The sequence below is a fragment of the Sinocyclocheilus anshuiensis genome, unplaced genomic scaffold (assembly GCF_001515605.1).
Source record: "Sinocyclocheilus anshuiensis isolate Anshui unplaced genomic scaffold, SAMN03320099.WGS_v1.1 scaffold2216, whole genome shotgun sequence".
Lineage (NCBI taxonomy): Eukaryota > Metazoa > Chordata > Actinopteri > Cypriniformes > Cyprinidae > Sinocyclocheilus > Sinocyclocheilus anshuiensis.
This window is the reverse complement of record NW_015545525.1, coordinates 349932-362170: the sequence shown is the minus strand read 5'-3', so window position 1 is coordinate 362170 and position 12239 is coordinate 349932. Positions and strand designations below refer to the sequence as shown.

The 12239-nt window shown below is 37.6% G+C and overlaps 2 protein-coding genes across 2 annotated transcripts in view; one reads left to right on the top strand and one right to left on the bottom strand.

Moving 5' to 3' along the window:
* Positions 1 to 1731: 1731 nt before the first annotated feature.
* LOC107698305 (E3 ubiquitin-protein ligase PDZRN3) overlaps positions 1732 to 12239 on the top strand; it is a 21663-nt gene continuing 11155 nt past the window's right edge. The window contains exon 1 of the mRNA XM_016499261.1: positions 1732 to 1776. The gene's annotated coding sequence lies outside the window, so the exon portion shown is untranslated. The remainder of the gene's footprint in view (positions 1777 to 12239) is intronic.
* btg2 (B-cell translocation gene 2) lies at positions 9487 to 10795 on the bottom strand. The gene is made up of 2 exons (XM_016499262.1): positions 10477 to 10795; positions 9487 to 10340 (listed from the first exon to the last, which is right to left on the bottom strand). The coding sequence occupies exons 1-2, from the start codon at positions 10613 to 10615 to the stop codon at positions 9985 to 9987; spliced, it is 495 nt and encodes a 164-aa protein (XP_016354748.1). The 5' UTR covers positions 10616 to 10795; the 3' UTR covers positions 9487 to 9984.

Here is a 12239-nt window from a genome sequence, read left to right as displayed (position 1 = left end):
CCTCAGTTGAGGTGACAAATAAGAACAAACATTGAGACATATTTAAAAGCCTATTTACTCTCTTTTTAAGCTGTTTTTCCATTACATTTCCTGTCAGTATAGACAGAATGTGAATTTGTGTTGAATTTGCTGTATTTCCGTGTTTTACACTAACACACGCACACACACACACACGCGCTTGTTCTCAGTTCTCCCTCGACAACAGTATGTGATTGGCTGAGCTGCTGTGACGTCAACCAGTGACGAGAGGGGGAGAAAAAACAGCGGGTTTGGGGTTTCCTCCACAACACTGACTGGAAACATCTCTCTCGTGTGTGTGTGTGAGAGAGAGAGTACATGTGTCTGTCTGTCTGTGTGTGTGTGTGTGTGTGTGTGTGTGTGTGAGAGAGAGTACAGGAGAGGAACGTTAAACCGAGGACACACCCAGACTAAGATAATACCAGAACACACATATACACACCCATGTGCTAGTGTTGAGTTCTCTTATCTGAGCTGATGAGGGTGGAGTGTGTTTAGGTGACACACTGACAATACAAATAAACTCTTGAATTACTGCAAAAATCTGTTCTCTGGAACAGTGTGTGCTGGACCAGCACTAGTGTGTGTATGTGTGTGTGTGTGTTTTATCTGTAAGCCGCTGTAGTTCGTCAGGGTTGTGTGGAGCACAAAGTACCTCTAAATCTGTGTGAGTTTAGTCGATCGGCTCTTTTAGCCCTTTTTGTGTTTGAAAAACAATTGGTATAAACAGGAAATACTCTGAATTCTGGGCTGATCTCTTCCTGTCATGGCGGGTGATCGGGTACATGGGCCAAATTAATAAAGAAAGCACAATTTAGTCTCAGATGTTGCTCTTTCACAGCCTAGTACACTAATTGAGTTCTCAGTTGAGTTTCGTTTAAATTTAACTTTTACAGATGTCACTAGTCCTACAGTAAAAATATAGCTTTGTTTTTATTTCGGAATTTAAATACTTTTAAATAAAATGCAAAACTTTAAAATAAAAAGAAAAGAAAATTTGAAATATTGCCTTGGCAACCAACTGAAATAAACTGAAGTATTAAAGTATTAATAGTTACTAAAACTAAAACTATTAAAGCTATATAGATGTAAAAAAAAAAAAAAGTACATAATAAAATTACTAAAACGTGAACTAAAATTAGAAATGTTGCCGTGACAACTAACTGAAATAAGTAGAAGTTGAAGAGTTAAAATATAATAAAAGAAAATTAAAGCTAAATAGAAATATTTAAAAAATATTAATAAAAATTACAAAAGCACATAACAAAATTACTAAAACATAACCTAATATATGAAATGCTGTCTTAGCAAGGTACTGAAATAAGACGAACTATTAAAATATCAATAATTACTAAAACTAAACTGAAATAAACTAAAGCTAAAACGAAATTTAAACAAATCTAATAAAAATGACAAAAGCATGAAACAAAATTACTAAAAACGAAAATTAGAAATGTACCACTGGCAGCTAACTGAAATAAAATAAGTTGAAACTGAAGTAATAAAACTAATAGCTAACAATAACATGAAGTGGAAAGCAGCTAAACACATTTGATGAGAAATTAGTTCATATTGAGACCGCTTATTATTTAGTAGTATTTAGAGCAAATCTGAGCCCTGTTTCAGACATAGTAGAGATCTGTTCTGAAGCCAGGGTCTTTCTCAGAACCTTCTCTACATTATCTGTTCTGCATTTGATCTCATTGCTGTGTAGGAGAAGCTATTGAGATCTCATGTGTGATATATCTCATATACTCTGTGTGTGTATGTGAAGGGTTAACATGTCCTGGCTTGCTGTGGTGAGCCCCAGCTGAGGGATTGTTTGGATTGTGATGGGGTTTGTTTTAGTTGTGTGAGGACATGGGGGCAGGGTGTGTGTGTGTGGAGCGACAGCTGCTGGTTTAGGTTCCCGGGAACTTTAGGACAATGAGACACTGTGAGACTTCGGCAAACAGCTGCCAAACACGTCAACACGACTAAATCACTTTACAAACTCTCACAAAACTAAATCTGCTCATACTACTTCACTTTTCTCAGCATGGTTTGTTTTGCTTCCTCGATTCTTTCCGCAGTGGATCCTGCTGGAGTCTCAATGGCGAATCAACAGGTTGAAAGGAAGTTTTTTAGTAAAACAAAATCTCCTTATGTTCAACGTTTTTTAGTTAATTAATTCTATTCAGATTTAAAAGCGTTATGGTCTATCACATAGTGATAGAAATGTATCTTAACATTAAAACATCCACAAAAATAGACACACATAAAATATTGCCAAATGACAAGAAACTTTGTACTCAAACTTAAAAAACTTTGGGAAAAAAAACGTTGAAACTTAGTACTACAACTTAGAAAAAACAGAACTAACTTAGAAAGCATAGTACTAAAACTCAGAAAACTTAGTCCAAAAACTTAGAAAGCTTAGAAAAAACTTACAAACTTAGTACTAAATCTTAGAAAGCTTAGAAAAAACAACATAGAAAGCCTAGTACTAAAACTCAGAAAACTTAGTCCAAAAACTAAGAAAACTTGGGGGAAAAAAATGAAGAAACTTAGTACTAAAACTTAGAAAGCATAGTACTAAAACTCAGAAAACTTAGTCCAAAAACTAAGAAAACTTGGGGGAAAAAATCTGAAAGCTTAGTACTAAAACTTAGAAAACTTAGTCCAAAAACTTAGAAAGCTTAGTACTAAAACCTAGAAAACTTAGTCCAAAAACTTAGAAAGCTTAGAAAAAAAACATATAAAGCTTAGTAGTAAAACTCAGAAAACTCGGGGGAAAAACTTAGAAACTTAGTCCTAAAGCTTAGAAAAAAACTTACATAGTACTAAAACTCAGAAAACTTAGTCCAAAAACTAAGAAAACTTGGGGGAAAAAATCTGAAAGCTTAGTACTAAAACTTAGAAAACTTAGTCCAAAAACTTAGAAAGCTTAGTACTAAAACCTAGAAAACTTAGTCCAAAAACTTAGAAAGCTTAGAAAAAAAAACATATAAAGCTTAGTAGTAAAACTCAGAAAACTCGGGGGAAAAACTTAGAAACTTAGTCCTAAAGCTTAGAAAAAAACTTACAAACTTAGTACTAAAACTTAGAAAACTTAGAAACTTAGTATACTACAAGTTTTGTATTTTTCTTAGTTTTAAAAAAGTTATTGCACTATGGATCTATTCTATCTGTTTTCTTTTTATTTATTATATGATTTAAAAAAAAAACTTTCTACGTGTACTGCGTTAAGCTAACCGAGACTTGTTATACCACTTGCATATCATTGCTCTTTTGTTGATTTTGATTGCTTCTATTGTCCTCATTTGTAAGTCGCTTTGGATAAAAATTTGTGTCTGTTTTATTCCTCCTGAGGGATTTAGGCGAAACATCTGAGATCTAGCAGACAGTTTCACCAGTTCCTGTGCGATATGGCAGCGTGACACCCTTCCTCCACTCGTCTGAGTCTCTTTTGTGATGCATTAAACACACACACTGAATGGCCGTCGTTCACACGCCCGCAGGACGCTGGGGCTTCATGAATGATGTTTGTGAAACTCCAGGAGCATTCAGCTGAACAGGTTTGATTTGCAAATCATTTGTGTGCGACTCTCTGATCCAGAAACACGGGTGAAAGGGGGAAATGCCACAAGCAAATCACATCAAGCTCATTCACAAACACACACCCAAATCCCCAGCAGTCCAGATCACCACTAAATACAGCAAGATACATCAATAAAACAATCCTAGAAAATCTGCAATGCTGTTCATTTACTTGTGTATTTACATTATTGTTCAATCTCTCTCTATTTGTTTTTTTTCTTGCAATTTTGGTTTGCTTAACTAAATGGTTTTTCATTGAGAACAGAAAATGGACACAAAATAGCATCATTTGTGATATACGGGTGTCTTACAGTCAATTATTTTTCCTAAAATTGAAGTATTTGTCTTTGTTCCGCACTTTCTGCTGTGGTGTTTCCCTTCTTTCATTATATTTAAGGAAGTGACATCATGAAAGTTTTTTTTTACCACATGCCAAACCAAAGTGAGTTTCTCTCACAGCTTTGTTTTAGCAGTATTTCATGACGTTTAATTGTTTAATGATATCATCAAGCTTAATAGTTCGATTCTTATGTTAAAAAAATGAATTTTTTTTGCGAAAACTATTGTACACAAGGTACAAGATTACTGTAACTAATATGATTTGTTGATATTTACTAGTTAAGACCATTATGAAAATTTGGCTCTGATTTTCTACCCCAAAAACAGTAAAATTGTGAAATATTATAATTTAAAATAGCTGTTTTCTATGTGAATATATTTTAAACTGTCATTTATTTCTGTGATCAAAGTTGCTACGTGTACTGCGTTAAGCTAACTGAGACTTGTTATAACACTTGCATATCATTGCTCTCTTGTTGAGTTTGATTGCTTCTATTGTCCTCATTTGTAAGTCGCTTTGTATAAAAGCGTCTGCTAAATGTCTAAATGTAAATGGATAAAATATAAACACACAAAAAAATAATGTCTATTACGGGCTCAGATTTGTCTGCGATCAAAAGTCTGAGATCCTATGCTCCGCATTCATTTTATAGCTGCATACTTTTACTGGATGATGACTAGTGACTCATTTGTGTCTGTTTTATTCCTCCTGAGGGATTTAGGAGAAACATCTGAGATCTAGCAGACAGTTTCACCAGTTCCTGTGCGATATGGCAGCGTGACACCCTTCCTCCACTCGTCTGAGTCTCTTTTGTGATGCATTAAACACACACACTGAATGGCCGTCGTTCACACGCCCGCAGGACGCTGGGGCTTCATGAATGATGTTTGTTCAGTGTGACATGATCTTCAGAAATCATTCTAATATGCTGATTTGCTGCTCAAGAAACATTTCTGATTATTAGCAATGTTGAAAACAGTTGTGCTGCACACTAATTTTGTGGAAACCACAATACATTTTATTTTTCAGGATTCACAGATGAATAGAAAGTTCAAAAGAACAGCATTTATTTGAAATAGAAATATTTTGTCACATCATAAATGTATCTTTTGATAAATTTAATGTGTTGAATTAAAGTATTAATTTCTTTAAAATAATCCTACTAACCCCAAACCTCTGAATATATATTGTAAGTTTTTGGTAGAAATATCTGAATGGCACTAGTTCCTGAGAATGACCCTTCAAGGGCCGTTGTGATTCTATAACAGACCAAATCATGTCCATATCACACCTGTTGTGTCCATAAAATAACGTGCAAAGTTCATTAGTGTGTGTGTGTGTTTAATGCAGACTAACTCTTGATCAGATTAACAATCAGCCTTAGAATTACTAGCAAAATAATCAGAGAACAGCTCAATGTGTGCGTGTTTTCTTTGTCTCGTGTCTACAAAAGAGGGTCACAGTGTTTCAGGGATTAACCAACTAACCAAATAGCCCTAAAACCCCCCGCCTTCACACCAACCGCCACCCTACCATGTGATTATGAGATATCTGATCAGATTTAATCAGAAACAGTGTGTAACCCAAGAACTGAATTCTATGGTCTATCACATAGTGATAGAAATTTGTCTTAGGTTAGGGCTCACAAACAACAAAACATCTATAAAAATAGACACCTAAAATAGCACTAAAACTTAGAAAAAAATTAGAAACTTGGTATTTAGAAAACTTTAATAACTTAGTATTAAAACTTGGAAAAATCTTAGAAACTTCATATGACACTTCAAGATGAGACTATTTTATTGGTATTACAACCACTTCCTGTGTCTGTTTGCCTCTTTAAGAAGAATCGCTTTATGTATCCCCCAATTGTAAGTCGCTTTGGATAAAAGCGTCTGCTAAATGACTAAATGTAAATGTAAATGTATTTTACGTTGTTTAAAATGGATATTGTGCTGGGGATAAAAGATCCACACACAATAAATACAATTAAAACACATTAGTGGACGTCAGTGAATCACACGACAGGAAAATCCTGGAGTGGTTTTCAGACTCCATCTGAACAGAACTAATGACAACAGCTAAAGCAAATGAGACACTTAAAATATTAAAATGTGATTTTCTATCACAGTGACAGAAATGTGACTAGATTAGGGCTCACAAACAACAAAAGAGCCATAAACAGCTAAAGCAAATGAGACACTTAAAATATTAAAATGTGATTTTCTATCACATAGTGACAGAAATGTGACTAGATTAGGGCTCACAAACAACAAAAGAGCCATAGAATAGACACATATTACTAAATAGTACTAAAAACCTAAAAAAATACTTAGAAACTTAGTACTAAAACTTAGAAAAAATGGCAAATACTTAGAAACTTAGTACTACAAATTAGAAAAAATGGCAAATACTTAGAAACAATGGCAAATACTTAGAAACTTAGTACTAAAACTTAGAAAAAATGGCAAATACTTAGAAACTTAGTATTAAAACTTAGAAAAAATGGCAAATACATAGAAACTTAGAAAAAATGGAAAACACTTAGAAACTTAGTACTGCAGCTTAGAAAAAATGGAAAATACTTAGAAACTTAGTACTAACACTTAGAAAAAAATGGAAAATACTTAGAAACTTAGTACTAAAACTTAGAAAAAAATGGAAAATACTTAGAAACAGTACTAAAACTGAGAAAAAATGGAAAATACTTAGAAACTTAGTACTAAAACTTAGAAAAAATGGCAAATACTTAGAAACTTAGTATTAAAACTTAGAAAAAAATGGCAAATACTTAGAAACTTAGTACTACAGCTTAGAAAAAATGGAAAATGCTTAGAAACTTAGTACTAACACTTAGAAAAAAATGGAAAATACTTAGAAACTTAGTACTAAAACTTAGAAAAATTTGAAAATACTTAGAAACGTAGTACTATTTTGCCTTGCTTAAATTTATTTTTTACTAAGAATAAAAGATACACACACAAAATACAGTTTAAACACATTAGAAGATGTTAGATGTTCAGTGGAAGGTTGATGCTTCTCCTGAAAACTGACCCTAGTAATCTCACAGATAAGCATCTCCTCTTGAGTTTCACAAGAGAGCTCAATAATGTCTCAAACTGTGCTCAGATTTGTCTGCCATCAAAAGTCTGAGATCTTACTATGAGATTTTGCATTGTTTAAATGGATACTGCACTAGGGATAAAAGACAAACACACACAAATACAATTAGAACATATTAGTGGATGTCAGCCAATCACACGGCAAGAAAACACCGCAGCTGAAGGGTCAGAGGTCGCACAGGAAGCTCAACAGGTTTGACCCCCGTCACGACATCGGACTCCATCTAATGACAACAGCTGAAGCAAATGAGACACTTAAAACGACTGAATATCATTGAACATGTAATAAAATCTCAAATAATTTATTGTAAGTAAAGAGTATCTCTCTCTCTGTGTGTCCGTCGCTCCTCTATTGAGCCGATGGTGTGTGTGTGTGCGCGTTCAAGCATCAGTAGCGTCTCTGAACAATAGTGTGGATCTCCATATGTGTGCGGTCTCGCATTCAACAGGCCATCTGCCCGTGTGTGTTTGTGTCTGACTCGCACACACACTCGCTCACAAAACAGCCTCAATTAAAGCAGCGATTGTGCTTTAATGACGTCAGGACAGAAACCATCCCAAATCCTCCGCTGACCGTAATCACTCACAAACAGAACAAAACAACCAGAGGGACACAATAGCACGGCTCCAGAACTCCTGTTGCCTTGCCTACTGCCTAAATAAACAGCTACACTTTTAGATAGCTAGTGCGCTAAGCCAAGCAGCACCTCATAAGGGGATGATGTGAAACACTTCGTGCAGGCATCAACTCTGATAGCGCGGCTCATGCAAAACACAAGAAATATACAATTCACAATAAAGTTTGATGTTAGCATATTGTTAAGTAGACTGATTCCAATCACTTTTTTTTGTTGTTGTTGGTAAAATTTGATTTATTTCAGTAATTTGACAATAACGCTGTTGTTCATAGTTGATTTCAATAAAGCTTGATGTTAGTGCTACTGAGTTACTGATTGCAATAATTTAATATTAGTTTGTAACTAACATTTAATTCACATTTAATTTCTATAGTTTGATGTTAGCATGTAATAACATGACAGTTCAATTGCTAATTTCAATAGCTTAAAAGTTTGTAGCTAAAATTTGACAAGAACGTGTCGCTCATAATTAATTTCAACAGAGTCTGATGTTAGCATGTTGCTAAATATCACTCTAATTCCACGATTAATTTAGCTACGACAAAGATTTCATTCATTCCACTAATCTGACACTAGAATTGTTGATAAGCAAACCATTTGACTCACAATTGAGTTGGGTATAAGTCTATTTTAAACTAATTTATCAAATTTGTAAGCACAATTTGGTTGTTTTACTTTTTCCTAGTCAACATATCTTTGTCATTATACAAGCACAACACATTTTTTTTGTCTTCAAATGGTTGTTGCATAATATTTACAAAGTGAAACACTAATTTAAATAGAAAAAAAGATGAGAATTAAACATATATATATATATATATATATATATATATTATAGTGTATTTATATATAGTATAGATAACATATATGAGAAGAATAAAGAAGTATATAAGGCCTAAAAATATGTATGTGTAACAAGTATACAAATATAATAAGAAATTTACAGAGGTACAACATATTAGAATTTCTAAATAAGATACAATATTGCATGTAGTGCATTCTGGGATTGCATACAGGGACTTAAAACTATTAATGTAATGCTGCCTTACAATTTGGCCAAAAGACAAATTGTCAGTTCATTTTTTCATAAAGCAGCATGATTTTAACCTCGTCAGTTACACCTTTGATGCCTTAAAAATGTTGTGTAGTTAGGCAGCTCACAGTTAATGAGGGCAGTGGCTGCTGATAAGTGTAACTGAACACCCATCTGAAGTCTGTCAGTGTGTGTAGGAGAAAAACAAGCCCAGATAACACCAGCATGCCCACCGAACGCCAACCAGACGCTGCTCGTGGGAGACTTCAAGAAGAGATCGGAGATGTGAAACTTCATTACAACACCATAATGACATCAGACCAGAGACGAACATTTCATTCATAAAAGGTTTATTGTAATAAAAATCGACTGTACAGCTCTATATCTGCACAAATGCATTTAAAAAATTTACATTAAAAGCAACCCTGCTTCAAAATAGCTTACAAACTACATCTAAAACAGTAAACGAGCTGCTCAGCAGCCGCGAGATGCTACAGACGAGAGTCTCTGCTGGCACTCCGGCCCGAAACCAACCAACACATGCAAAGCATTCTGGGAAAATACAATCACTTCCACTAGATACGCCAGCGGTGGAGCCTCCAGTCAGTGCGACTCATTTCATGACATCACCAGAGGAAGTTACAGAGCGTATTGCCTGAATATTGCACAGTAAGACTTAAAGAGCCAGGCAGTGACGTTTATTAAGGGAGTGGTGGCGCTGTGGTTAAGGCAGAGGGCATTATGGGAGTTTGTTCACGTGGCGTCCCTCTTGTTAGCAGCTCCTGCAGAAATTATGAAGCACCACCAGTTTTAGGCCTGAAATGTACTGAACGCAAATATGTTGCATTCTCAAAGTCACCACAGGTGGCGCTATAGCAAGCAAAACGCAAACATGTTTAATTATTATCATCATGATTGAGCTTTGCAAACGTACAGAAATCTGAAGTCAAGTGGCTAAAAGGTTTGCGCAAAGCCCGTTTCAGGCCCTTAATTGCTTTACATTCTCGTGAGGTATCATCGTAATTGCACTGAAACCATGTGCGAGCACCAGTGAAAACACCCAAAACCTGTTTTGGGATTGTAAAAATAAATAAGAGCCACACGGAACAGTGCCAAAATATCATCCGGTCGCGTAACAACCAGTGCTTTAAAGTTCATACTAAATAAAGGCCTGAAATGTCAAGTCGCAGGAATGGTAAACTCTCGGCGGTTGGTCGGTCAGGCGCGGTACCGGCGGACACCGGTCGCGTGCGTTCAGCTGGACACCATCATCAGGTAGTTTTTGGGTGGACTTGTGCGGCCGCTCATCATGAAGCGGTTTTTGCAGTTCGCCATCTGGTCGTACGCCGAGGGGGCGGGGCTTGAGACGGGCGGCTCGGCCTCGTAGAGTACGCAAATGGAGCCGTCCTCACCGATGCGGTACGACACTTCGTACGGGTCGACCCAGAGCGTCAGCTCCCGCGGCAAGAGCGAGAAAAGCTGCCCGCTGGTCAGTCCGATTCGACCGGCCGCTCGGCCAATCAGAGGGTCCATTTCGTGATTGATCCGAATGCAGCGGTAACCGGATCCCTTCTGCGGCCTGTCGGGGAACCAGTGGTGCTGGTAGTGTTCTGGAGAAAAATAAACACTTTCGTTAGCATCCAAATCTTTTAGCATAGTATATGATCACTGAATCAATATGGAAGTACGCTGATATAGTGGTGATATTTTGTTAAACATGAAGTATAAAAACATTTATTTCAGTACCTGATAGCGCCTGCGCGAGACAGTCTCTAAAAACGTGTAGCTGCGCGTCACTCAAGCGTCCGCGACTGCGCAATAGTCTGCAAACAAAACTCGCGGCGGCTGAAACCTCCGGGGCCATCTCTGCTCCGGTGCCGTGCATCACTGTATTCCGTTCAACAGAGTTAAGAATAAAACTGCTGGAAGTGAAAAACCACAAGAGCTGCTGTCCTTTGATGCTGGTGAATTAGTGCAGCAAGTTTAATGAGGATGAAGCAATCAACGTTCCCCGATCCAGTCGGTTCCGTTTCGCTGCGCTCCGATCTGTCGCAGAGAGCAGCGATTCCGCCGATAAATACGCACAAAGCCGTCGACGTCAGTCGCGCTGGTCTGAGCGACACGCCCAGCGTCCAATGAAACCAAGGGGCGGGTCTTCCTCGCGCAACCGATTGGTTGTCAGGATGGAAAACACTGCGTGTTGTGGTGACGCTCGCCTTCCGTCCGCGTCCAAATATGGAGATTGACGTCAAACGCCGCTCGGGTATGCGTGACGACATTCGGGGGAATAACAAAGATGCTGAACGCGCGCGCTTACCGTAAAGCCTCGGCGTTTAATTATAGAAGCGTGCGGCGTTCGGAGCTGGTTTTCCTCTCTTTTATCGTCTGTCAAGCGTAGGTGACACGCCAGCAGAAACTTACACACGACCTAAAAAGAATCAAGACCTAATCCAACACAAAACAGACAAAAAGTTTCATAGTCCTGTAGTAATATGCATGAAATCATAAGTAATATGTATTTCGCTGTATGAATGACATTACACGATGTTTTCAGTGTATCAAGGTATAGATATTTATAATTAAAAAACAAAAAGCATGATGAATTGAGTTGAACCTGTATTTTGAGGTGCCGCAGCGACACCTGGTGGCCAAGCGCGTAAGAACAAACAGATGTTGAAACGCGCGTTAATTAATCGAACGTAAACATTCTTTCGTTTTATTTCTGTTTTACACGTGCCACATCTTTAACTCTGTAAATGTCTCGGTCTGACCCGCAGAGCATCTCTGTCACTGTGCCATCCCTGGATCTGTTACCATGGCGACCGCTCACATCCTTCGCCTCTTCCAGCAGCTTTTATTTCTGATATAACACAAACCAGTCACATTAATCCTTTGCTGCACATTAATATTTCAGTGTTTTATGTTATATATATATATATATCTACACACACTAAATATTATATACTTTATCTAAATGTACTACACTGTATAGTTTCAGTTTGGTTGGTGTGCACACAGATGGCAGGTTCTGCTGTTGTGTGTGTGTTTGTCATGTGGACTGACAGCAGGTTTGTCTATATTTGGCTGTAGCGTGTGTGTGTGTGTGTGTGTTGCAGAAGTTGACTTGGTTCATGTGAAGGGCTCTCACCATGGCAACACATGTGTCTTCCTGAGCGCCGGCTGAGACACGATTCATTGTTTATATGAATGTGTCCTAATGAAAGATGCACGTAACACACATTCGTGTCTCTGGTTTCGGGGTCTGGTGACCCGTCTGACCCGCGGTGCTCTTGCGTGCCGCGTGTCCTCTGAGACAGGAGTGAGACGTCGCCATCTGGAGGTGAGCTGGGGCATTATGGGTAATCCCACAGGAGTGGTGTGTGTCCTCCTGCAAACACACACACACACACACACACAGACACCGCCTGCAGTGCAACTGCTGTCTCCTCTGATCTGAGCTGACACGTCCCTCCAGCAGTGTGTGTGTGTGTGTGTGTGAGTGTGTGTGT